Source organism: Aythya fuligula, chromosome 3 (assembly GCF_009819795.1).
Source record: "Aythya fuligula isolate bAytFul2 chromosome 3, bAytFul2.pri, whole genome shotgun sequence".
Lineage (NCBI taxonomy): Eukaryota > Metazoa > Chordata > Aves > Anseriformes > Anatidae > Aythya > Aythya fuligula.
In genome coordinates, this window is record NC_045561.1 from 114,730,016 (window position 1) to 114,757,769 (window position 27,754).

Sequence of the window (27,754 nt, forward strand, 5' to 3'; positions counted from 1 at the left end):
CTCACCTTTGTCCCTGGAAAGGTATTGGAGCAGCTTGTTCTGGATGCCATCTCCAAGCAATTGGAAGAGAAGAAGGTTATGAGGAGTAGTCAGCATGTATTCACCAAAGGGAAGTCGTGCTCAACCAACCTCATTGCCTTCTATGATGGCAAAATACACAAAAGCATCTTTTCTTTGGCACAAAAATTTTCAAACAGCACTAAAAAGCAAACCTGTGGAAATATGACCAAATAATTTTTTTCTCTTGAGAAGTTCCCTTCAGGGCTGAATATCTGAAGAAATGTTGGAAAGGTGAGTGTCATATATCAATATCCATTGAAAGAGATAAGCAGTATAGGTTTTTCTCAGGGTAGCCAAAACTGAGCTATCCATGAGACAAGCCACCACATGTATAAATCTGTGAAGAATTATGGCCAATAAAGGAAGAACTCCTCTTTCTACAAGGTAGAAGAGCTGGTTAAGTAAGAAAAAGAGACCATTGATTTGTCATTTTTTACTATTATATAAGACACATTTTCTGTCAGAAAGATCAATAACTTCCTAAATAGTAGAGGGACATGCCCTCAGCATGGTCAGGCAGTTTGTCTTTGGAACATTTTACACATACACATAAAGACCATTTCAGAAGAATCCAGAAATCCAGTTTTTCACACATGTCCGAATATCTCCTAAACCCCTTCATTTGAACATTCAAGTATGCAATGCAGAAGATCCAAGTACATGTCTGTATTCAAACCAAAATGACAGGAAAGGTAGTGTTATTTTTCTTTCCAAGAAAACCCCTACATAGTCACAAAAGTGATCATGCCTTGTTTCTTTTCTTTACTCTGGAGGATTAAATTCAACCGGCTGCTACACTTATTCTTGCATGACATTCAGATGCCCCAGGTATGTGAGCTTTCTATCTTTAGAGACACTATACACCTCTTCCGTCCTCTCTGATGATTACAATGATGCCAGATACACAGGATATCTTACTGGACAAGGATGTTCCTGTCTCATATTCTCATATTCATATTCTTAGCTCATATTCTCTTCTTTTCTGCAAAGATTTGCCCTTCTTTATTCCTTCAGTTCTTGCGGAAGGGAAATCCCATTGCTTTATTAGAGATGAAGCACAACCTGAAGGTATACTCAGGCTTTGTGGGTATACTGCAGAGCACTGCCAAGTTGGTGAGACATGACTACCAGAATGACCAGAAAAGGCCCATTTAAATAGAGACCAAGCAATGCAATGAGGCTGATTGCTGTACTCCAAAGGAAGAGAGTTTGGATTAGAAACCAGTGTCCATATGAGAACAGATCAGTTCTAGCAGCTCCTGCTGCTTGATGAAATCTTGCTGATTTCATCAGCTCCTGCTGCTTCTGGACAAGTTTGTGGAAGGAAGAAAAACTTGCTTACCTGGAAGCTGTCCATATGAGGGAACTAACCATCAAACAAGATGTTGCAGAATTCTTGGCAAAAGTAAAATGACTGAATTGGACGAAATTGTGATGTTGTGTATAAACTACAGGAATATAGTATAGTCAAGAGAATGATAAGCACTATAAATATTGTACAAGTGATATCATAACTATCTTACTCATACTGGATGACACCTATAAGGTGATAGAGGAAATGAAACATGAAGAGGCAAGCGAAAAGCAGACACCATAAGAAAGGTCAAACAGACACCTTTAAAATGATGAACTGAAATGTAGTTTTGCCAGGAAACAGAAAAAAATCTCCTAAAATATTAAATTCTGAGTAGGCACCTGAGAAATCATTTAGGAAACTGGGGAGCTTTATGTATATAAATCTGATGGCTAATAGATTTAGACTGATAATAAATCCTCCAAATATTCCAGGAAAAGAGAAGGGAATGGCAGGCAGCATGAACTGGGCACTGAAATTGAACTACTTAGACCTGTCCTGGGCAGATAAATAAGAAATGTGAGTATGAACATCATTGTACATTGACATGAAATTCAGATGTGTTGTGACACTAAACTGTTATTTTGTTATTTTAAACCAGGCATGAGCTGTTGGCTTCAAACCTAATAGGATTTCATAGTCTTTTGAATCTAAAAATTTCTACGGGATTTTGACCTGTATGTACATTTTAGATCTCTCCAAAACTTTCAGCCTTCTGGTTCTTCATATCATAGGCTGAATCTAATCCAGTATTTTTCACCTCGGTTTCACAGAACTTTTATGCTTGCAGATTGTGAACCCTTGTTAATGAAATACAATTTGACACTTAATGAGGATTTAAAACTCAAAATCCAGTGACCATCCTAGCTCCTCGAAATACAAAACATGATCATCTTTAAAAAACAAATGAAAACAACAGTATTGTTGGGATTTAGCTTGACTAAACAGGAGACAAAACCACCACCTCAACAAGAGATTTGATATAATATGCTTGTTAGGCTCTCTACAGTTAGTGGAAAGAGCCAGAAATGCCAAAATCTAATTCAGCAGATCTTAAAAATGGTGCCCAAAATGGACAGAGTAAACAACCTTCTGGATGAATGTGTGTCCATTTCCATTGACTAGAATATTGATAGCTGTTCAAAGTTAGTTAATATTGTAGTACTTTTTTTTTTTTTTTTTTTTTTTTGTCTGAGATAGAGTTTTATAATCATAATCTTTAAGCTATCAGGGTTAACTTACTGACAACCAACTGGTGACTTTTTTGTGGTATCTTGAAGGGTCTCGAGTCTTTGTCAACGCAAAGAAATGAAAAACTTAATGGACAAAAAATAAACCTTATAGATGTCACTAGGCGTTAATCTAGCTGATCTCAGAATTAATCACTTGTCAAAAACATACAATAAATATTATCACTATTCCAACTATACTCTATGTCAATAACAGTGCCTATCAAATACTTTTCCTAAGATATTATCATCATCATCATCATCACCATCATCATGTAGGCATATCCATTTTTTCCCAATAATTTATTTAATAATATTTTTTTGACTGAACCATAGTATTTGTAAAAATAATATCTTTCTCACTCAACCCCCAGTCAAAACTCTGGTTTCAAAACATCTCTATTATTTCATCTTTCTAAGAAGAGTTGAAGATGAATCTCAGAGAGAAAGATGATGAGAGTAGTATACACCAGGTCAAATTCTCAACTGGAGAAAATTCTTGTAATTCTACTGAAAGTAATGATGCTTTGTTGACTCTATACTTTGTTTGCTCTGATTTAAAACCTTCGTGATTTTTATCACTGACTTCCTGGGCTTTGCCACAGTTAAAGATATGATCCTTCAAGCAAGAATTAATATAATAAATAAAGTTGGCAGTTTTGAGAAATGTTAGAAGTACATGCCATGGAAGCTGTGGTCAAGCATGTGTCAAAAGAATTAGTCCCAATTCAGAAGTGAGACTAGTCCAGTATAAATATATATGCATATATATATGGAGTAAATTTGGATGGTAGCAAATTAATCTTTCTAGCAAGAGAAAAAAAAATAAATAAGTAAAATAAGTAGCTAGGAGAAAATAAGCTTTGTATACTTCTCATTTTACAGAACACATTCATTTTGCATTTCTCTGTGAATCCTATTGAAACAAAAATGTGTTTACAATGTTACATATTCCATAAAACATGTTTGCTACTCAGCAATCTGCTTGCTTCTCTTAAAATGTATTTTTGTGACAAACAATCATTAAACCTCACAACCGCCGTGTGCAGATAAATGAAACTAGCACAGATATTACCATTTGGTTGACACATTTGTTTTGACATTGTAAAAGAGCGTTGTGGAATTTTTTTGTATAAAACTCTTCCTTTTTTTCTCAGAAACAATAATATGTTCCTGCAAATGCTGCAAAAGATCAAAAGCTGTTCAGATCATATTTACAGTACTAAAAGCACAATGAATGCCCCTGTAAATGACATGTAAATTACTGAACGATGATTTAACTTCAGTCAGCTTTGCAGATGAATTGAAGGACCTTAATTCCACTTTAGCTTAGAAATCTGATTATTCTACTACTTGTAAGAAATCAGCTTTAATCCTCTTTTAAATGTCATTCAACAGGTTCTTCCTGCACAAAAGATGTAAGTGAATTTCCCTTTACAATATCTTTTCAAATTCATTTTCTTTCCACAGGACATTCTTAGAAATTATTTAAATCTGGCCTATCAAACCAATGACTCTCCTTTTCTACATCTGTTCAAGAATAATAGTCAGGATTCATATCTTAGCCTTTGTGATAATATAACTCCATTATCTTTCCTTTATTTTATTTTTTTATTATTTTTTTAATATTATTCCTGTTGAAGAAATGAGATCTGAATTGGGCTTCCTAATAATATATACAGCTGAATATCTATTCAAGAAAACAAAAGAATTATTTTCTTTCCAGGTTGAATTTGCTATGGAAATAATTCAGACAAATATATCCCTAAATAAGTCATGTAGTCCATATAATATTGAACACTTTAACAACCTTTCATTATCATTTTGGTTTATTCCTTCAGTTTCCTGCATTCATGGAGTAATTCTATGTTGCATTTTTCTAAATTAAGGAATGTCTTTTTGGCACCTAACTGTACAGTAGATCCTGGTTCCTGATTAAAGATATGCTTACCACAGGCAAATGATGATGTTATTTTCTGTTCATGAAGAAAACTAAGTGCTAAAAATCACAGGCTTGCTGAGCCACATGTCCAGTGGGTGTAAAATCAACATATGTCCTTCAGGAGTTGTGCTGATTTGCACCAATGGTATATCTGGTATCCCAGGTTAGGATGGTGTTATTTAAAATCTCCTAGACAATCCACTTATACAAGAATAAATAAACAGATTAGATAGATAGATAGATAGATAGATAGATAGATAGATAGATAGATATGTAACTCCAGAGACCATGTGTCATTTAAGCATTTGTTCTTCCTGTTTCTTATGAGAACTTTTCCTGTCTTTATGGCTGAAAGAAAGAAAATGCAGTCCCTAGTCAGAACTTCAAACAATTCAAAATTGCAAACAAGAAAACATTCATTCCTCAGCCACGTGAGAAAGTACAATCCACACCTGAAATAGATGTATGGCATTATTAGACTGTAGGTAATAGCAGAAACAGTGTACTGTCAAAGAAATTCCAAGTGCCTGGGAATTCAGAGCCAGAGAGAATGTGTGTGAGACCAAAGGTTGGGAACTCACACAGGTGATGAGGACTTCTAACTTCAAGCCTTACTAGGCAACAGGAGGACAAGGAAATATCTTCTTCTGTAACATAAGAAAGTTTCAAGGGCCTGGTTGTAATTTTACTAACTGTATCGACCGTGGCAGTATTTTGTTTACCAGTGTAGACCAACCAAGAAAGCTTTCATTATACTCCTCATTTCATCTTTTTGAACAATGGGGTGTCTGTTTGCCAATTGCCATAGCAGGCATTCTTTACGTGGACCTGCAGACAGGTTGTGTCTCAGAATAAGTTAAAGGGGAGCACATCTTTAAACAAGTCCTGGTGATTCAAGGTTTCATCCCATTAGTTACCTTTTTTTTCTTCCCTTTCCCCTCAAGAAAAATACAAAACTGTAAGTATTTATATTATGAACAAGCTCAAATCAAGATTCTTATTCCGCCAAGCAGTGTATAGTCATACAGTAAGACTCAGCCTTCATCCTGAGAAGCTTTCAGTGGAAAGAAGGACATAAAAAGAAAAGAATAAAAAGGTAGACCACACATGCAAAACATGAAGAATATAATAATAATTTGGTAGGTGATTTCTGTGTCCTAGGTGACACAGAAAGTCAGTAGCAAAGGCAAGGAATTATCTTAGGTCTTCCACGTATCGCCCCAAACCTTTGCCTACCCCCACCCTAATCACCTGGTGTCCTACAATCACATGCAGTACCTGCTATGTCACATATCGCAGTACATATTACAGTGACTTGGAAAATTCTCCCCTTGGTCTGTCAAGCATAAATTTAGAAAATGTGCCTGTAACAAGGTTCTAAAAGCTTTGAAAGCATTAAAGAGCCTGTATGCTAAGGTTGTGTAAAGGTCACAATACCAGGAGCTGCTCTTGAAGGAGAGACATTTTTCTACGTGACTTTGACAACAAACAGCATCCAGCAATACCGTGTAACAGGTGTAAAGGACTTACACTGACATTTTTCTTCCTACAGTCCAGGGGCACCACTTGCAAATATAATCTAGAAGAAGCCAATAAAATTCAGTGACACGAGTCATGAGTGTGACAATCCAGCCTGCAGGATAACAATAAATAATGCAAAGAAGATGCAAATGTACTGCATTTTAGCAAGTAGTGACACAACCCTATTGAAAATACCTGCACCATCTAGAAATTGAGGAGGGACTTCTTTCATGGAAGGAGTCTTCACATTTAAAATGATTATGTATAAATATGATCATCTAAGCTTATCTTTGGCCTGATACTTTCAGTTTGATATGATGTGACCCGAATTTCTGCCCTAATGTAACTCTCTTATCTAGTCCTCATCCAAGCAGTCTCATGGGCAGCTGTGCTTATGCTTTGAATACAAGAAGCTATTCTTTGCTTTTGAGGGGGAAAAAAAAGGCACAATAAGGTACAAAAGTCCCACAAAATGATACTTTTTTCTGTCAAGGGAAGGGTGATATTAGGCACCCCCAAAAGTAAAATTAGGCTGCAGATCTAAGAGGAATAAAAAACCCTAAACCAGAAGGAGTGATTACACAAAAATAAATAAATAAATGATAGGAATTAATTAAAGGAGGGGAAAAAATGTGGGGAAAAATAAGAATCTTTTTAAAGAGAAAAATAGCTTTCAGGTTATCTTGTTTATGTCAGACTTCAACTTTTCTTGACAGTATGTGCTGACCTGGGTAGTTGAGGGAGATCTCAGCATGATGAAGTCATTGGAAGTCAGATTATGGTCATGGTGACCTTGTGTCTATTTTGTTAGTGTTAAGAAAGAAAATGGAATTGCAAACCTAATTTGAACCTAAATTGAACCTAATTTCATTCACTTCCTCCAAAAGCCCTCCAAGTGTGCTGTATTATTGACTATTCATCCTGTGACTGGGCAGTGGTAGCTGATATCTTCATCTCTTATCTCTGAAAAAGCAGCTTTCCAAAGTATATATATTTTTGTTCCATGTTATTAATGTTTTACTTTCCATTTGATGGTTTTCTGAGCACTTTATAAACTGTCTGCATATGCCTGGCCCTTGTCTTCTTCTCAGTACACTGACTCTTCAGACATGCTCTGGAAGGTGGGCACACTCTAGAGGTGTCCTCCAGTGCTGCCTGGATTTGAGATTGGAGGCTCACTAACTGCCTGGACTGTGGGTCTAGTCGTGTGGGTGTTCAAACAGATGGCTGCAAAAGGGACTGGAAACATATTTTTTAATGTCCACATGAAAGATGTCTGAATGATAGTAGCTTGACAGCATTGTGTTAGTAAGGTGCCCTACTATGTCACACCTTCCTGACAGCAGAGGACATGCCTGTTCTTTCCAAACTAACTTTTCTTTAAGTTTTCATCACATTTTCTATGAGGACTGATTTTCCACATACTTACTGAGCTTCTTGGCAGATTTTTAATTTCCTGCCTTAGTTATGCTGGGTCAAAATCATACTGTAAGATTTACTGTGCAAGTATTTTCATGAAAGGGGCTGTACAGTTTGAATGGTTAAGATCTCTTTTCAGAAATATGTGTAATCTAAGTCAGCAAAGGCCCAAACCCAGGAAATTAGGATTACCTCAAAAGCAAAACTCCTTCATGGATATTAAGCATATTAACTGCTGTGAAACACTCTGAAGTACACATCGACAAAGTTCATACTAATTCATAAGACTTGAAGCAACTATATTCTGACCATGCTTGCAAGGAATAGTTCACTTCTGTGAAATTCAACTATTCTGAAAGCACTGGTCATATTCATGCTTTTATTAGAAACAGTTCCTGACTTCTGTTACCTCCTGAATCATATCCTGGCATTTATGGGGAGAGCTGGACTAGGCCAAAACCAAAACAGGACAAAACTCTTCAGAAATTCAATGGAAACTGTTAATTTCTGGTGCCTGAGACCATATCTCATATCTGACTGTGGTCAGGTGGTGTAACTGTCCACATTCTCACTATGAAGAACTTCTTTCCTTCTAAACGGTATCTGTATCCCTGCAGCTGACTGGGAACTGCTGCTGTTTTGTACTAACTCCAAAACTATGACTGAGAATTGTTTGGAGAACTGACAACAGAGGTAAGATTCTTTTGTGCAGCCTAGTCATGTTTCTTAGAAGACTCTACCAATGACTTCAAGTAAAGGTCATGACATTCAACAGAAGGATAGGACCAATGTCTGGATGATGCTAAAGAATCCAGTATGGACTTGGCTGGACCTGGAAAGGGATCCCATCTGCTACAAGTTTCTATACCTTAGACCCAGGAGATAAAGAAATTTTACAGAACAAATAAAGGAAGGTACCATTCTCCAGCCGTGAAACCAAGTGACAAGGCCTGGCCACACTCACTCTACATATCACCTGGCCATCAGTCTTCACTCATATGAGATTTTGTGTTTCAAGGAAATAATTATTCAGTGTGAACATGTGTTTTTGCATGCTTTCCTTCAAACTCACAGAAACAAAGTGAAGGTTGTGCTACAGCCCCTCAGATTCAGCAAAACTTTGCTGAAGTATCCAGTGTCTTCTTCTTCCACGTCAAGTGTCTAGATCACCTGTGCACTCTAGTTTACTAACTTTCAGATAGTCGAATATGTTGAGAAGTAGTCTACCTAACATCTCCTGAGTCACTCTGTAGTGGTTGGTTTTCTTTATGATTTTACATAATTCTAACAGTCAGAAAAACCTCTGGTCAGTTCTGAGGAATACTTATTTTACAATGTTTGCAAGAAGACTGATCAGGCAATCCTAGCACAGAAAACTTCCTTTTGAATTCAAAACAACATGGTGCCTAATTTTTTGAATGTTACCCATGCCTCAATACATAGTTCTCCCTTGCAGAGAAGTGTAACCTTGACCCTAACCCTATCCATCTTAATTCAGATGGATAAAATCCAAATATGTTCAGCACTGAAATTATATTCAGGATTATTTACATATATTTGTGCTTATCTGAGGCAGGGAGTGTTCATGGTAACTTCTTTTTCCTTCTCAGGACAGTTTATCTTGTTATTTCTAAAGGTTGCCTGACTCAAGGTGGTGGCCAAGAGGAATTACCATGAGATTAGGTTGTCTTATTAGGAAGTCTCGTTGAAGTCACAGCAGAATTTCCAGTGAGACTTCTCTTAATGATGATGATAATAACTCCGTTGATACAATTTAAATGGTTGGGTGTGGGTCGTTCTGTCATTCAAACACTGCAAAGCAAATGAAGAACTTGACGATGGAACTTGTCTCAATTCTTTCTTTCTTATTTTTGAAAGGTCCAGGCCCTGTTTCTATGAAATAATAAATTTGCACAAATCTACTGTTTGCTCTTCTTCTTCTGAAATTTACACAAACTTGTGGCCGTGCGCTCATTGGTTTAAATGGAACCACAATTTCACCCCTAGCTCAACATTTTACCCTTGTTGCCTGAAATATGAGTAAAGTGCCTCTTGATTTGAAGAGCAAAGTACTTCACAGACATCTCACTACCTAAGATCTTTCTTCTAAATGTATATGACTACAGTAGGGCTATAAAAGGAATGTCAGAACTAAGTGCAAAAACCATTATGACTTGAGGAAGGCTTTAAGCTGTAAGTCTGTCCTCTGTCATTAGTCATAGAAAGATCCAAGTCTCACATGTGGACACCCTCCTACACAGCATTTGCCATTCCCATTGAGAATTTCACTGTAAGGTATTGCTGTACCTGCCTACATTTGATTTATGGCCCATGCTTATTTACTTTGTGGAAGCCAACTTCTTTTGGAGCCTTGCCAAAAACAGCATATTCTAAGCTACTATATTGAAAGTGGAATTACAAAAGAGTTGCACACCTGCCTTATAGGGAAACTATATGAGACTAAACGAGGAGACAGTTTTAAAGAAAGCCAACATCTCCCATATCTTCAGACCTGTGTGATCTATGAATTTGCCCATTTTTCTGAAGACAACAGCTCCTTACCCCTCCATCATCATCATAATGAATAAGCAACAGGCTGTGGGAAGGAATGTCAGGCTCTAATTCATGCTGTTTTGATTTGTTTTGTTTTACTTTAAAAGTCCCTTTGATATTTTTTATACCATCAGACAGCAGCCAGATCTTTTTATTTTATTTTATTTTATTTTATTTTATTTTATTTTATTTTATTTTATTTTATTTTATTTTAATTTTATTTAATTTTTTTTTTTAATTTCTTCCCTCTGGACAAATAGGATATTAATATTATCCCTGTAACAAGCAGCAGAAGGAATAAAACATCTAGGTAAATACTGCAAGTGAGATTAAAACTCTCTAGCTTTCTGATGTAACCCTGTGACACAACGTTTCTAGTGAATTAAACCAAATGTACAAGTATTTAACGACTAATCCTTTTAAGTATTTTAATGCCCCAATGAAGATTTCTTATAGGGAGAGGCAAAGCATATGTGGTTTCCGTTAGAGTCTGCCTGCAGGCAGAGGATTGAGCAGATTGGCTTTTTTTTTTTTTTTTCCCTCTCCCCCCTCTTTTTAATTAATTAATATTTCCCTTCTTTTGTGCTTTGTGTGTGTGTGTGTGTGTTTTTTTTTAATTTTTTTGGCGGGCGGGTGAACAGCACGTGGGTGAGGGTGCTGAATGGACAGCTCCTGGTGGCGGGGGACTCACCCCAGCGGCCCCCCGGAGCCGGGGGAGGGAAGGGGGGCGAGAGGAGGAGGGGGGGAAGCGTCCAAATAGCAGCCTGCTTCTTGCTGCGAGAAAGAAGAGGGATACCAAACAGGTTTTCTTCCTCCCTTGGGTTACTACAAACAGCTAACCTAGCTCAGGGGGCTCTTTGAAGACAAGAAAGAAAAGTAACTTTTCATTTTAGAAACCCATCCTGCAGGGCAGAAGGTATTAAGCTGATGATAACATTCCATGTATGTATCTAAAAATATATATGAAAAAAATTTATACACACACATACGTATGGCTTCTTTTGATGTTATAGAACTTCCTAGCCATAGGGAATAATATTTTCTCTTCTATTAATAGCCAGGCCAGTGTCATGCACTGCAGGGAGAAAAATCAATGCTCATAGCTATAAACAAAATTGATCTTCTGTTTAAGCTAATCTTTAAGGGTTGCAAATTTAGGGTCAGGGTTAAGGTTACATAGAAAGCAAATGTTCAGATTCCCAACTGAGGGAAATGTATCCATTTTTTATGCACTTTTGATACACAATAACCAAAATGATAATTTGGGGAAATATGTGTACAGGTGCAAAGTCCACACCAGGCACTTGCATATATGCAGGCAGATGAGATAACAGGATCTCAGCACTTCCTATTTGTGTGAAGAGGAATTTAAAATATGTTTCTATATATTGAAAAGGTAGACCAGAGGTTTAATTGATGCAAATAGGAGGTGAACCAATGACATTAACACAGATATGTTGATTTACCTAAAATTATGTTATGAAATAGCTGTGATAAGGATTTCAAAATTTCTCTCTTTCCCTACCATATATATATATAAATGTGTTTTTCATTTCTGTGCATGTGGCATGAATGTAGAGAGAAGAAGATAAAGTTGTTTGTGTTTTTTTTTTTTGTAGTCACAGAATTGTTTCATTAAGGAAATGCAAAGATATACTTTATTTAAATAACCTGATCATTGTTAGAAATAGTAATGAGGAGTCTACTTACAAGAAATGATATCTTCACTTGACCATCATTTAATATATAACCCATGTCTCTTTGCCCAACAAATATATAAACTAAAATTATACCTTGGTTTTGGTAACTTGAATACCAGTTTACGTTGCCATCCTGAATTAATGTCACTTACTGGTGATAAATGCACTTCCCTGTTGTTTTATGTTTGTTTGTTTGGTTGGTTTGGTTTAATTTATTTTTTTTTTCTGCTATACTCAGAAAAATATTTAAACATTTGTTTCAGCTAAGCACTTTGCTGAATGGGGTCAGTCAGCTATAGCTCATTGTCTCTAAACAACTCAAAACATCATAGTTCAATGCAGTCATTGTATAGCACAATCAAAAATTGTGGATTTTCCATGTTTCATTCACTGGTCTGCAAATAATAATTCCCAAACAGTCAGATAATATGAATGGAGGGAAATTGCTTCTGAAATTCACACTTTAAGTCACAGTTTAGACACTGATTAATTAGGCTGTTCATAGTGCTATTATATATTTATTTATCTCTAATAGTATACAGGAGGCAGAGAGGGAAGGAAGGAAGGAAGGAAGGAAGGAAGGAAGGAAGGAAGGAAGGAAGGAAGGAAGGAAGGAAGGAAGGAAGGAAGGAAGGAAGGAAGGAAGGAAGGAAGGAAGGAAGGAAGGAAGGAAATAGATTGCTTCTTATAGTTGACAAGAATATAAATATAAAATATTAAAAAAAAAATCATCTTTCATACTATGGAACTAACATTTTTAACTCTTTTGACACATTTTCTAGGTGAACATTATTACATTCTTATTGTCTCTTTTATTCTTATATTTCAGGCACAATACAAATCCAAATACTTGTTTAGGCCATTTTCCACAGTCCATTGAATTCCAGAGAAAGAATTCCATTGACTTGGATGATCTTTGGATCAGGTCCCTCACGCAAGAGAGCACCAGTCTTTTACTGCCTGACCCTTCCACCTTCACTAGCGTGCTCAGGCCCACAAAGGTCAGAGAGACAACTGGCTTATGCAGGGATTACTGACCTGAGTCAAGGTTGCAGAATGGAGCTCACAGTGAGCTATATAAGCACATTCATCATCAATCCTCCATTAGCTATTTTCAGGGTGTAAATAGTTTCTTCTCTACAAAAGATACCATTCCAGAATCAGTTCTTGCAGACAAGATCTTATTTCCAGAAATAAATAAATTAAAATTAAATCTCTTTTTTTCCAAATGAATTTTAATGCCCAGTTTTAAAGTAACAGAAATCCCAAAATCTCTTGATTTTATGCATGAGCTATTATGATCAATTGGGAAATTAAAATATGTTTTTAAAGCATAAATACCTATTCCCTTGGTGGAATCTTATGTCTCTGAAGTAGCTGGCTTCAGTTTTGGGGATACGTCTTATGCATTTTAATAGCAAATGCCTGAATACTCAACCAATAAAAAATATATACTGCCTTTTTTTTGCAACTACCCAGGATTCTTGGGTCAATACAAGTCCCATTTTCAAATATGTTAACAAATATATGTGTTCAGTACAAATTATATATTACTTAACCTAAATACAGATTTATTTGAGCTATTCAGAGCAATTCCAGGCTCTTGAGGAAAGAATCTCTTTAAAATATTAATACTGTTACACCTAATTTTAAGTGTTAAGTGTTAAGGCTACAAATTAACTGTAAGGAGTAAAATAAATCCTTGAAAATTTATACCCACACAGGAACCCAGGTGGGGAAAAAGCTATCAATATATGACTCGTGAGCTGAGGACACAGATGTCAACCTTACCTTTGAATTTGTTCTTTTAAGTTTGTGACATAACCTTAATGTTATTTAAACATATAGTAGAGCTGTGTGTTTAATTAGGTAAGGAAACTTGCTCACTATTACTGCCAATGCATAAGTATATGAGCACAGTGGAGTACACTCAATAATCCAAAGAACCTGACACTGTATTATTTATTGGAATGTCTGCATTAATTATGGATGATTCTAATATAAGGTACATATTTAATACATCACAGCCTACAGATGTTTTCATTCTCCACTACCAGAGAAAAATTTAATGGTAAGATTTTGCCTCAAATATTGAAAGTCATCCAGAAAATAATATAGGTAATATCATGTTAACCAGTCTGTAAGCAGAAGCATTTCTAAAGGCCTGGTTTAGCGGGTTACATGGGGGACAGTTTGGTTTAAAATTGCCTGTGGGCTAAGACTGGCAAGATACACACACACAAAAGGATTAATTAGATGCACTAGTTAACTGTCAGATTTTGAGTTTCGTCATCAGAGTTTTTTCCTGAACAGCAAAATATAAGGTTGTGATGACAGTTGCCACTGAACTTTAATGGATTGGCACAAAATCCCTGTCACACATGGGTCTTTCATTTTGCTTTTATGGAATATGGATACAATGCTATATCACAGAGCAGGAATATCCCAGACATTTTCCTATACTGTTTTCATAAAAGTAAACTTTGTAACTTTTCTTCAGTAGCAAGATATCTGTGTCAGCATCATTTTCCAAAATTTACAAGCAGAGTTGAAAAGCATAAATTGCTTACAAGAAAAGAGAAAATAACTGGAAAGCTACTGATGTGAAGGTAAGGCTCTCACATTGAAAATCAATTAGAGTCTAGTTAGGTGTGTGATTAAAACTAAATATTCCCTTTCAGCAAAACAGCGAAACATAGAGAATATGAGAAATTTAACAAATCATTAGATAGGCAGCAAAAAGATTATTAAAAAGATTATTAAAGGATTCTCCCAAATTATCCTGATTCTGTTATGCACAAGAGTAAATTCAGATAGCCACAACCTTCAGATAGCCACAAAATCAGAACCAGATTTAAGGTTGAAAAAGGTGACCTACATGAGTGAGACAGATCAGGTAGAGAGAAAAGAGGTCTGTAAAGATTACTTAATGAACAGAAGAAAGTGTAAGAAATGTGAGAGCAGCCAAGTTGAGGAATGAAAGGACTGCTCAAGAGAGCAAGATAAACAAAGTAATAGGATATTCTTCAAGTACAGAAGAGGTCAATGGAAAATAAAAATGGCCTCTAAGAGATGGCAGGAACAATTGACAGAAGAAGTAGCTTTTTCTTTCAAGACAAAACTAGAAAGGGGGGGGGGGGGGGGGGGGGGGAGGCATTTTCTCAGTGTTTGCAGAAGTGGCAAGAGGACAGCTGCCACAGCCAGTCATCATGTTCCCCCCTAAGGGATGCGGTAGAGATGCTGAAAGAAATTAGGAACGTGGCAGTAAAAAGGCACTGGCAAAAGTGCAGTGTTGTGTGAGGTTTGGAAGGGGGAAAATCCCAAAAGGGAAAGAGAGGAACCAGGCTGGCTTTCCTGATGCAGGTGCCTAAAGGAGAGGGAGAAAAGGCAGAGAGAGAGCTTGAAAACACATCACTGGAAATAAAATAAATGCCTTAAAGCAGGAGTGCATGAAAGATCCAGATAAACCAGAGGCTATTGTCAAGGAAGACTAAGTGGAGATGCCTCCATGGAGCAGGTACAGCCTAGGAGCCATGTAAGATGGGGCCATATGCAGCCTCCCCATTAGGATCTCCACCCCTCTACAAGCTTGAGCCAAGAAAAGTTGTTTTCTTGGGCTCTGGATGGAGAGCAAAGACAGATGGAATGGGACACTCAGCAGCTCAGGGATCTGCAGAGAAATAGACAGGAAAACAAGAAAATGAGAAGGTTGCAAGATCAGTTGAGTGGAGAAGATAACCACAAAGAGCCAGTCCATGTCAGAAGTAACTCTTCCTACACAGAAGCCACAACTCTATCATTATGGAGTGGTATGCTTGAAGGAAAAAACAAGGAAGTCACTTCACCAAGACTCGTCACAAGAAGTAACAGGGCAGAGACAAGGACTATGAGGCTCACAGCCCTCTTTGGCCAGCAGTGTGCAGCAGCCTGCAGAGAAGAGAGACACTAAGGAAGACGAGGACAGTAGGAGATGAACCACAAAAAAAGAGGGGAAGATGGTTTCTAAGTGACAGGTAATGGATGGGTCTCCCCCATCAAATGTTCAGGTTTCCTAAAAAGTCACATTGCAATGTAGTGTCCACAAGTGCTAACCTTCTGATCCTTGCAGAGTGATATGAGTGGCACTCACTCCAAATGAGCATTGGTCTAGTTTTCTGCAAGGCAATATTGATTAACAATGGCTTCATTGAAACCATGTCCCCTCTCACTGACTGTGAGTGATGCCAAGCAATTGGTTAGAAATACAACTGCCTTTGAGTCTTCATGAAAGCCTCAGCAAGAAGGAAGTCTTGCTGCCGTCAAAGAAATGACTGGAGACACCGGTTATCTCCTTTAATTTTCAACTAATATATTCACAGCATTTTAATTGCTTGCAAATGCATTTTCTCTGTCCCATTATGTTGCCTTTTGGCTGTTGTGGTGAGGCAGAATACAAATTTGCAAGCAGGAGGAAAAATGGTAGTGGGCATCAGGGAGGTTCACTACGTCACTATGTCCAGAGGGAAGGGGAACAAGCAGGTTTCTGCAGCAGCCTAGGACTGGACATTTCTGGTTCTGAAGCTGAGTTGAAAAAACCTCCTCTAAGATTCCCCCCACTCATTGCTCACAAGAGCAGCTTGTGAAATCCTGTGTCAAATCTTTTTTTTCCCCTGCTTGGAGGAGAAAAAGAAATGCATAACTATAACTCATAACTTCAAAATAATTATTCTTAAAGAGAAACAAGTGAAAAAAATCCATACTTCAACCCCTCAAAAGCTCTCTCTGTGATCTTTTTCCCCCACTGAGTGTTTATTGGGTTTATTTATTTAGCAGATGTTTTTTCTCTCTCTGGATGAGTGGAAAGGTAGCACACAGACAGCTAAGAAGTGTGTCTGGAGATGGAGGTGGGCAGTCTGTGTGTGCATGTGGAGGTGGCTTCTCCCCAAGTTTTCCCTGAGTGTGAGATTCAGGGGAGGGAAGTGGGGTGATGGTGCTCAGAGGAGCGTGTTCAGGTTTACCCTCTCTGCTAGACATGAGTGAGAAGTTCATTGAGCTGGGGGAGCAGAAGAACCAGAAAAAACCTTGACTGATGGATGAGACAAAGGACTGACAACAATAGATATGCAACAAGGAACAGGAGCACAGTGACACACACACACACACACACACACACAAAAAAAAAAAAAAAAAAAAAACACCTCTAGGCTTCTTTTGGGGCCAGCCAAGTGTCCCCAAAGCTCACAACCCCCAGACTTCAGGCTCTGCAGAAGACAAAAGGAAGGTAATATATATTATTAGCAAAGAGTCCTTGGTGGTCAGTGAAGGAGGACATCTGTGGGTCCTTCACAGAAAAAAAAGAAACAAAATAGACATCACAGAGGATGAACCCTGCTCCAGAGATGTCCTGGCTCTGCTGGCCTCCAGCTCCCCATGAAGACCTGAACTGCTCTCCAGTCTCCTTCAGGCACAGAAAAACATAGAAAAAGTCATCAAAAGTTTAGTTCCAGCAAGGACCTAGATTTGGTAGACTCATGATGGAAGAGAAGGTTCTTAATTTGGAAAATAAAATAAAATAAAATAAATAAAATAAAATAAAATAAAATAAAATAAAATAAAATAAAATAAAATAAAATAAAATAAAATAAAATAAAATAAAATAAAATAAAATAAAATATTGGGCAACCAGCAGAATGCAATGTCTAAGAGATACATGAAAAAAAAAAATGCAATTTGGGATTTCTAAATGCTGGGGAACACTTTCAGGTCAAACACGAGGTGAGTGAGCTCTGTCAGTCCAGGGAGCTGCTCTCATACAGCAGACAGACTACAGTCCCAGACTGTCCCTGCAGCAGCACCAGCAGCTTTGCACACTTCAGTGAACTGCCAGGGAAACTGAGCTCATCACAGAGGGAAGCCTATTTTTGTTTTTTCAGTATGCCTTCCCTTTTATCAGACTGCCCCACCCCCCCTCCCCCCCCCCCAAAAAAAAAAAAAAAAAAAAAAAAAAAGGATTTTTATTTTTTTTAATAATAATAATTAAAAAAAACACCAGCTCTAAACTAGAAACAGAAGCAAACTTTGAGTGGGGGATAAACAACTTGCCCAGGCACAATGAAACTCAACACGAAGTCTGTCTGCTCTGACCAGGAGCTTATGGCACTGGTTGGACAACCAGAGAGATCCCAATTAACTTTCCTGAAAGAATTTCTTTGGGAGCAATTAATAAGTGCTTTGCAGTTTCACTCATGTTATTAATTGGATTTGGGGGGAATTAGGATGGCAAATGGTCTATATGATTTTTAGGGTCTGTAAGCGAAGCTAACAGATGGAACTGACCAGTAAAGTGCATCTGGCAAGCTGGGTTTCTTATAAACTTTCCTCCAAACAAAACCATTTCTCTGGCTTTGTTGTTGTTTGAAGCGAAGTTGGGCTCCGAGCTGCCTGGTGCTGCGGCTGTCAGTCTGTCCGGGCGACTGTGCCTGGAGAGGGGGAAGGGGCCAGCCGGGGGCGATCTCTTGAAGCAGATCTCCTGCAGAGGGGTGATCTGCTGGCAGCTCGGAAAGGCATCAGTCCTTGTCCGTGTCCTTCAGCTCAGGTGCGGGCTGACAAACTCACCAAGGCACCCGCAGGATGCAAGAGAAAGTAACTGCTCCCACACCCTGTCCCCACCTCTCCCGTAGTCTCTTAAAATAATAATAGAAATTGAATAGGCGGCCGAAGTGTCCTGTGGAGGTGACTTGGTGACATCGTTGCTGCCCCGGAGAGGTGGGAAATCACTGCAGGGGCTGCCTACGCTTCCCCAGTGGCCCTACTCGTATGCCCTTTTCCCTTGTGTCCCCGTTCATGCTGAACGGCCTCGCCTTGGCAAGATCAGGGAAAATAAAAATAAATAAAAAAGAAAAAAAGAGGGCAAAAGGAGAACATAACCTGTTGGGAGGAATCCACCTAGCTGGTAGGTAAGGTTTTCCTGCTCTGTGGGATGGGGTTTGCCCTTCTCTAAGGGACAGGACAAGTCTCGCTTCAACAGGAGGGTGTGTTCAAGGGGCCTGGACCCCTTTGGTGGGGGACTAACCCGTCCCGGGATGCTCCAGCTTCTTGTGGTTACTCAAGCTGTGCTTGCCAGGCTCCCAGCAGTGTTCTGGAGTTTGCTAATCGAGATCTTGAAGGGTTCAAACAGAACCTGAATTTGGAAGAGTTCATAGAATTTTCTCAAATGTATACTGAGGGGAAAGTGTATTTCGTTAGTCACATTAGAGCAATCACTGTAGGAAATCCAACTTAAGAGAAAAAAATCTATTCCTTCCTTCCTTCCTTCCTTCCTTCCTTCCTTCCTTCCTTCCTTCCTTCCTTCCTTCCTTCCTTCCTTCCTTCCTTCCTTCCTTCCTTCCTTCCTTCCTTCCTTCCTTCCTTCCTTCCTTCCTTCCTTCCTTCCTTCCTTCCTTCCTTCCTTCCTTCCTCTCCTGTTCTTTCTTCACCAAGAAAGGTTTGTGTGTGTGGGGGGGGGGACACACAACTCTGTCCAGATGAGCTCGCTCACACAGCATTGTAGAGGTAAAAAGTGTTTGCTGCTGACCCCTGTGCACGCCTGGATAATCGCACTTTTCCATTTCAGACAATGCATTTCAATTCCAGTCGTGTGCCTTTGTCCATTTGTATAAAGAAAAGAGGACTGAATGACAGGTCCTGTTAGCCTGCATGAACAGATACCAATAAACCCTCCCAAAACCTGGACCTTAAATATATATATATATATTTAAAAAAAAAAAAAAAATGAAGAAGGAGACAGAGAGAAAGAGACACATGCCTATTTGCCTGCGGCTTATTATTAAGACACCTTCGCTGCTCAAACACTTAAAAGCAAACCAAATTAAATGGCAATTAAAAGCAAGTTACACCCTCTCCTATCTCCGGGCTTATCATTTGTGGAAGCTAGCCATCAGCGGAGCCAACCCGGCGGGAAATGTCATTTGGGCTGGCATCTTCTCGTGGGGTGTGTGGCTCCCCCTGAGCTTCGCCTGGGCGCGGGTGGCCCCTCCGGGCGCCCCCGTGCAGTCACCCGGAGAGCCCCTACCGGGGGCAGGAGCACAGGCACAGGGCGGCGAAGGCAGGGGTCTGATCCCCACCTGTAAACTCCTTGGACCGGTGTCATTAAATAAATAAAGAACGTAACCCCTCAGCTGTGCGACCCAGCCTCCGTGCAGTCCCACCAGTAAAATATATCAGTACTGAGAAATGTCGAAGGGAAAACAGCTATCAAGGGGCTAAAGCTTGTGCGTTTCCTTCTTTATTTTTTTTTTCTTTCTCATATATAGACAAATGCAATTCCGTCGATCTATATGTATTTTATGTATAATTCCATATAATATGCCACTGCAGTGATGCTTTGTGGTCTCACCCTAGTTTTCTGTTTTGAAATTGCTATTTAAAGAAGCCTGCAAGATAGCATATTAGGCAGCTGTAAAAGCAGGTTGAAGTGTGGGGTGGACTTAAATTCGATGTAAATGTAAGGGTGAAAAAAAAAAAAAAAAAAAAAAAAAAAAAAAACTAAAACAAACCACATAGTTTTCATTTAGAAAAAAAAAAATACAGTTAAACAGACACACATACAAATGTGCAATCTTAGATTCTGGTCAATATTTAAAAGCAGTATAATCAACAGGAAGGAGCACTTACCTATTGAAAAGGATGGTTTAATAATATATATTAATATATATTAGCTTTATGTCTTCCCAATAAAATGTACACAAAATACCCCCTTCGATCAGATTAGCTCCCATATTAGCCTGGGTAAGAAAAAGCATTCTAAAGAGTGGAGGAAAAATGTATAAAAATGTTGAAAGAACCTACAGTTCCTTATTAGGCGAAGATACAATATTTATTCCTTGTCTCCTGGGATGAAGCTCCTCTATCTATTGTCCTCCCAGTTCTCAGTGCTGATGCTTAATTTTCAAAACTTCTATATTACCAAGGGACCTACGACATCAGCCAAAGAAATACCCAGCAAGTACAAAATCTGATCCAGGGAGCAGCTTTTGTGCAGAGGGAAAATTTTGTTCCTACAGGTTTTTAAGGAGGTGCATGGAAAAGCGAGAGATCTGATCTATGCAGATACATTGCAAATTCTCTCTGTCTGTAGAGATTTTTTCTAAAAAAAAAAAAAGTGGGGAAATACACGAACTTTGGATTTTTTAAATTTTATTTTATTTCATTTTTTTTTTTAATTTGGAGAGGGGAATTTTATCCAGACCTTTTTTTTTTTTTTTTTTTTTTCCTCTCTTTTTTTCGGAGAACCAAAAAATGTCAACTACCTTTCCAGGTCTCGTCCACGATGCAGAGGTATTTTGTGTGTGTGAGTGTGTGTGTGCGCGCGTGTGTGGATGTGTGTGTGCGTGTGTGTGCATATGTGCGTGTGTATGTGCCTGTGTGGTTGTTTCCATTTTTTTAAATCCATATTGGACCGTTACATTTAATTATAATCCAGCTTCAGAGATAACTTAAAGAAGTATAGAGAGAAAATTCGTTATGACATCTGTCGCCAGAAAGGGCAACTCATTACCACGTTAAAACCGTTGCCAGAACGAAAATCAGAATAATACCCCTAATAATATAATGAAGTGGAGAGAAATCACCACCAGCTCGCCAGGAATGGGGAGTTCTCGCTAAAAAACAGGACTCCCCTTTTCTTTTGAAACGCAGGAAAAGGAGGGGGGGGGGAATTTTGGATCTGATTCGTTATTTAAAAAAGAAAGAAAAATAGGGGTTCAAAAAAAAAAAAAAAAAAAAGAAGGGAAGGAAGGAAGAAAGGAAGGCAAGCAGGCGGCAAAGCTTTCTCAATGTGTAACGCTGTAACATAGGGACGAGACTTTTGTGTATTCTCGGTAGTTTCCTCTGTTTGATGAGTTTTTGTGTCAGCCCCAGATATTACAGCTGTGATCAGGAGGTGGATGGATAGATAGATGAACGGATGGACAGATAGATAGATAGATTTTATTTCAGTGCGTGGATTCCTTTCGCTTGACGGTATTAAGGGCAGGCTGGGCTGTTTATGATTTTTTGAACAGACCTTTATGGCACCAGCCCAAGGTAGGAAAGGATCTTTTGTTGCTGGGGTTGCAGATCGCAGGCTTAGACGCTTCTGCAGGGGGAGAAGTTATGCAGGACAGCGTGCTTGGAAGAACCGCACCCGGGGCTTTAAATGACAAACCTCCAGTTTTGGGGTCTTCTTTTCACTTCTTCCTTTCAGATACGTCATGACGGATCAAACAGTTACCGTTTGATGCAGCTTGGATGCCTGGAGTCTGTGGCCAACTCGACCGTCGCCTATTCCTCCTCATCTCCTCTCACTTATTCTACCACGGGCACCGAGTTCGCCTCCCCGTACTTCTCCACTAACCACCAGTACACCCCACTGCATCACCAGTCCTTCCACTACGAGTTCCAACACAGCCACCCGGCAGTCAACCCCGACGCTTACTCCTTGAACTCTCTCCACCACTCCCAGCAATACTACCAGCAGATCCACCATGGGGAACCCACTGATTTTATCAACCTGCACAATGCGCGGGCGCTCAAGTCCTCTTGCTTGGACGAGCAGAGGAGAGAGCTGGGGTGCTTAGATGCTTACCGCCGCCACGACCTGTCTCTTATGAGCCATGGGTCCCAATATGGGATGCATCCAGATCAAAGACTCCTGCCAGGACCAAGCCTCGGGCTTGCAGCCTCGGGAGCAGACGATTTGCAGGTAAATAGCATGCGATCTCCTTTCGAGGCACCTTCTTCTCCCCTCCCCCTGCCCTGGTCCCCCCCTCGCCCTCCCCATTTTCCTCTGCTCAGAATAGCTCTCGTGTAGCCCATACAAAGGAGGGAAGATTCATCCCAAACCCGATCCGGAGCCCGTCCCCTCCAGAAGAGAAGCAATAAAAATGTGAAAAAGCGAGGGGTTTTGCTTGCCAAACAAAAAACTAACTCCTGCCTTCAGCGGGGGGGACTCATCCGGAGATCTCGGGGTGCGTGTGTGCCTATATGTCTCTGTCCCTGTGTGCCAGCTCTAACCAAAGGCACCAAAAACTAAACCAAAGACACCTTTCCGCTTTTCCTAAACTTTTCCCTGTTTTCGGTGAAGGGAGCGTTTAAATAACTTGCACCGACACCGCAGGCAAATGCGGTCAGGAAGGGATGGAGCAGGGAAAGAGAAAAAAGGTAGGGCAGAAAAAAGGTGGCTTTCCGACAAACATACAAAGGCAAACCTTCCGTTGGATTCCGAGGCGTGAAGTAGGGGAAAAATAAACGGGAGTAAATGTTCGTCAGAAATGTTCAGTATAATAAAACTCCCTCACAATATCCGATCTAGACGTTAACAGGGAGAGAGAGATAAGCAGATGCAGTTGAATTCATCTGTCTACTCATTTAGCTGTTCCCCCCCACCCCCCCACCGGCACCTGGACCCATCAAAAATTTCTATTTCTATGTATCTTAACCTCAGATTTATCCGTTAAGAAATCCTTTCCCCTTGAACTAAAAATTCATCCCTAGTAAATGAATCTGGTACTGAAATGAAAATTGTTTCCAAAATTGCAAACAACGCCCTCCTGTATATAACAGCCATTTCGAAAACTCCCCCAAATCAACAGCAAACCTTCCTTCTTCCGACCAGATGAAGAACTAAAGATCCCCAAACAGCAGAAAGAGACAAATAGGACCGTATTTACTGTACTTACTTTTCCCTCAAATCTCGCTCCCAGTCATACAAAGCTCTCTATGTTGTTCTTTCCAAAAATATGTAGCGGTAAAAAATTCGTAAAAACCCGAAGTTTGTAAAATTAAGTAGGTTTATTTTCTTCCTTTGAAAACAAACAAGCAAACAAAATCCTAAAACCTCTATTTACATTGGATATTTTTTTTTTTTTTTTTTTTTAAGGAGGAAAACAATCCAACAACCCAACAACAAAGAACGTTATCTTTCATATATCTGACGAGGAAACCCTATATCTGACGAGGAAACCCTAACTATTTAAACCTGGATTTCTCCATTAAAATTCACTATATAATTTTATCCTCTCTGGGCATTTTTTATTTACATTTTTCACAAGGATCTCCTTATGTTACCCCCCTCAAAAAAAAAAAAAAAAAAAAAAAATCTGCCATTCACTGCTCAGCCCAACTAAAACCTATTTACTCCTTTTTATAACCACGTCTGCTGCTGATTTTTTTGTATCTGTACAAATTTTTTTTCTTTGGCAGGCACAAAGCCTTGTATTTTTCAAAAGAGGGGATTAGGAACGTTTGCAAGACTGCAGACAATGCCTAAGTCCCGGGCAAAAAAGCACCATAGTTTATCCAATTTTCGACTTAGTGCCATTCAACTGGTCATTTATGCAATGTCATCCGACCAAACAACATGTTTCCCTTAAAAAAAAAAAAAAAAAAAAAAAAAAAGAGATTGGTTAAGCTGCTGGAGGCACATTCTTTTTTGTTTATTTAAAGAAGAAAAAAGTAAACAGGATTTCTTTCTAAGATATTATTTTTTCGATCACGCTTTATTTGAAGACAAATAACCTAATTTCCCTAGTTAACGTCTTTGTAGCTTATCTTTTCTTTATTTTTCCTCCTCCCTCCTTTCCCGAACAGATGAGGGAAGTGTTCAAGGGTATCTAAAAGCTTAAGAAGCGAGAAGTTGAAAATATGAATATTTATCTTTATGATTTAGCTGATTCAGAATACATTTGGACAGTTGCGAATATCACCTTGGGCTTAGTGGGAAGCTTTTTGGTGGTGAACAGAAAGAGGACAGAACACAAATAGTTTTAAACCAAAATTATGGTCTAACCAGTCTTCCCCCTGTTCCCTTAGTCTTTCTTTTTAAAACGTTCATCAGCATATGCCTCATTTCAAATGCAACAAATGTAAATATACTTTTCCCTGCACAGAATTTTAAGTGAATGTCCAATAGTTTCGAGGGCGGTTTAAGTCAGCCTAACAGATGCAAACAGTCTTGGAGCTGAAGTGGCATCTTTCAGTGCCCTAAAAAGATTTTCCATGGGCAACAAAGAAAACTGTCACACCTTTTCCCATCACCGCTTTAATTTATGCTCAGTCGCCAAGTTTTTTTCATATTGATTTCATAATCACTTTAAGGCAGAACACTTAAAATAAAAAAGAGCCTTGAAAAGGAAGGTCTTACAGGGCCAGAGCCAATATGGTGAAAGTGGGGGAGAGAGCCAGGACTGTAAAGGTTGTTTTGTAAAGTGGGGTTTTTATTATGCACCGACTCTCTCCGCATTTACTTAACTCTTCACGGGCTGTTGAGTAGGTTAACACCCTTAAAGGCCTCTTTCATGTCCAATACCTCGTTTGTTTGTAGAGGAAAATGCGTCTTTAACACATTTCCACTGGGCGAAGATTTAGGTTTGGTTTGTTGTGTTTTTTTTTAACCCCTAACATAAGGAAAACCCAAAGAAAACACAACCCTTCCAAGTCTTTTATGATTCTAATAAAAATATTTATTAAGGAGGGCGAAGATCCCCGAATAATAAGACTTTTAACAGGAGAATAAAGAAGTGAGATCTCTTCGGATGTGCACCAGAAGCCGTAGACAGGCTTTTGGACGGTTCTTCACGCCACACTCACACATGGGTGCCTGTGTGTGCGCACATTCATCCCCACCTATGTGCACACGCACAGAGAGACTGGGATCTTCAGCCCCTTTGTTACACTCTTACCACTTGTATAGCCGACAAAGCCCAATCGGTCTTCTGTTGTTTATGGTCTTTTTGTGCACACTTTGTAAGTCGCTACATATGTGTAGCTAAACATATATATTGCAATTTAGCACTGTATATGTATATTAATATACACTTAATATGCAAAAATATTATATAAAATGTATTTTCACGACCGTGCGTGCAACTATAGAGTATGAACACACTGTTCTTTCAAGAGTACTTGTTTTGTCCCTCTATCCTGCCAACATTATTGCCGATCTATCTTCCCAGTCTAGGAGAAACTCTTATTTAAATGGAAATGAAAGTGATAACTGCCCTGCATTTCATGGGGTAGGGACAGGCTGCAGGACAGCAGTGCGCTTTCACCAGACCACTTGGGTTGGATGACAGTAACGTGTTTTTCTAGCTCACCCTAACAATTGTTCCTGAGCGAATCGTGTAACAAAGCAAAAGCTATGTGATTTGTCTGTGGGTTTCTATATCTGATTTCTTTCTTTCCTTTCTTTCCTTTTCCCCCCATTGCTTAAGAGCTCAGTGGAGGCCCAATGTGGACTTGTACTGAACGGGCAAGGAGGTGTGATAAGAAGAGGTAAGAGGTTACAAATACTTGCGTCTATCAATTTTTGTAAAAGTGAAACCTTCTCTATTTCTCTCTCTTTCCCTGCTCCACAGTTAGGCGTAGTTTGGATTTACTGAAGAAATAGTGATAATTTGAGGTTTGACAGAAGTTCGTTTAAACTAGCTTAGAGCACTTCATATTTCACAGTCCATTTGCTCTTTACAAGTGATTTGTTCCTCAGTAGTTCTCGGATACTCCCGCTGAATCCAGAGCTTCCTTGTCTCCTTTTATGATTCCCCATTTAACCTGGGGATCCCTGATAGTGAGTTTGAGAAACGTGCTCCCTGGCGCCGGATTTTTAAATCGGCGGTTTCATCTCGTGTGGGGAATGAAAGGGTTTTTTTGGAAACGTGGTTTCAATAGCGCTCCAGACCGGTGTGAAACTCGCTTTTGACAGTGTCACCTCGTTTGATAACCATTTGTCAATGTAAATATCTAAAGTCAAAGCTAGAGGAAAGATTTGGAATTCTTGATAAGTACCCATTTCTTCAGCATTTGCGAGATCTGAGTATTCTGGTTATTTTTGTTATTATCATCATTTACCTTGAGGAGAAACAATATCAGTCTAAAGGCCTGACGTGGGAACACATTCTAACAAGTTTGAAAAGCACAGTTTCATTCACAATAGAAAACGAATAATACAGTCTGGGGGAGCACACTTCTTGGCTCAGTCTCTTGGAACACGTGTCTCTTGTCCCAGTATTGCCTTTCCTGTTCGTAACATCCACCTTGAAAAATCGATATTTAGGAAATATTTTAGGCGACGTGATGCTGGCGCTGCAGAGAGCTGATTTCAGCCACCACTTCCTTAGACAAAGCTGTAACAACAGTCTCACACAAGTTTGTAGATGGCGAGCAGAGATGGAGGGAAAGCACACGTGCGGTTAAACCCTTACATGAGAAAGAGTGCGACCAGCAGTAGAAGAACTCTCTGGCTCTGCTCAAGACCGGGGAGTGTTTTTCTTTTTTGTCTGGGCTTTCTGGGAAAAAAGCCCTTTCTGGGAAAAAAGCTCCCTCCCCTGAGGGAGCCGCGGGGCTGAGCCGGGTAGAAGCGGTGGCGCGATGGTGCTGAAGGGACAGCTCCCGGAGCCCGACCAGGGGCTGAGCGGCGGAGCCGGCGGAGGTGAAAGGGGAAAAACTGGGGAGGGGGATGGATACCAGACATTTGCCGGCCCCTTCTCCGGGCACAGCTGGCTGTGAAGAGGGTTTGGCAGCGCGGAGGGGTTGCAAACTCCTGCCAGCTTCGTGCTGTCGGTGCCTAGGTCTTCATCTCTCTGATTTCAGCTGATGCTAATTATCCCTAGGAAATGGGATAATTCTTTTCGGGTTTGATCCCAGAGCTGACCTCCGAGAGGCAGAGATCGTTAGCTGAAAGAGAAAAAGACCTAGCTGCCGTCAGCTGAGGTCTGAGTCTGTAGTGTTTGACTGTCGTTCTCATTTCCCAGCTGAAGGGCGGCTCAAATCTCAGCTCAGCTCAACTCCCGTTTATTCAGTTGCTGTTAGGAAGATTCCAATTACCTGTGCAGATGATTGTAGTCAAGTCTCTCTTCCCCTCTCTCCCTTCCTCTCTCTCTCTTCTTAAAGCGATCAAATTATTCAAGGATTTAAAGATTGATAGTAAAGGAAATCCAGCATGAAAATGCAAGGTTTTCTCTAC

At 39.5% G+C, this 27,754-nt stretch overlaps 1 protein-coding gene across 1 annotated transcript in view; it reads left to right on the forward strand.

The window, feature by feature from the left end:
- The first annotated feature begins 21,054 nt into the window (after nucleotides 1-21,054).
- Nucleotides 21,055-27,754, forward strand: part of TFAP2D (transcription factor AP-2 delta) — a 50,259-nt gene continuing 43,559 nt past the window's right edge. The window contains exons 1-3 of the mRNA XM_032185493.1: nucleotides 21,055-21,093; nucleotides 22,001-22,498; nucleotides 26,007-26,067. Of these exons, the coding sequence (XP_032041384.1) occupies nucleotides 21,055-21,093; nucleotides 22,001-22,498; nucleotides 26,007-26,067 (598 nt within the window). The remainder of the gene's footprint in view (nucleotides 21,094-22,000; nucleotides 22,499-26,006; nucleotides 26,068-27,754) is intronic.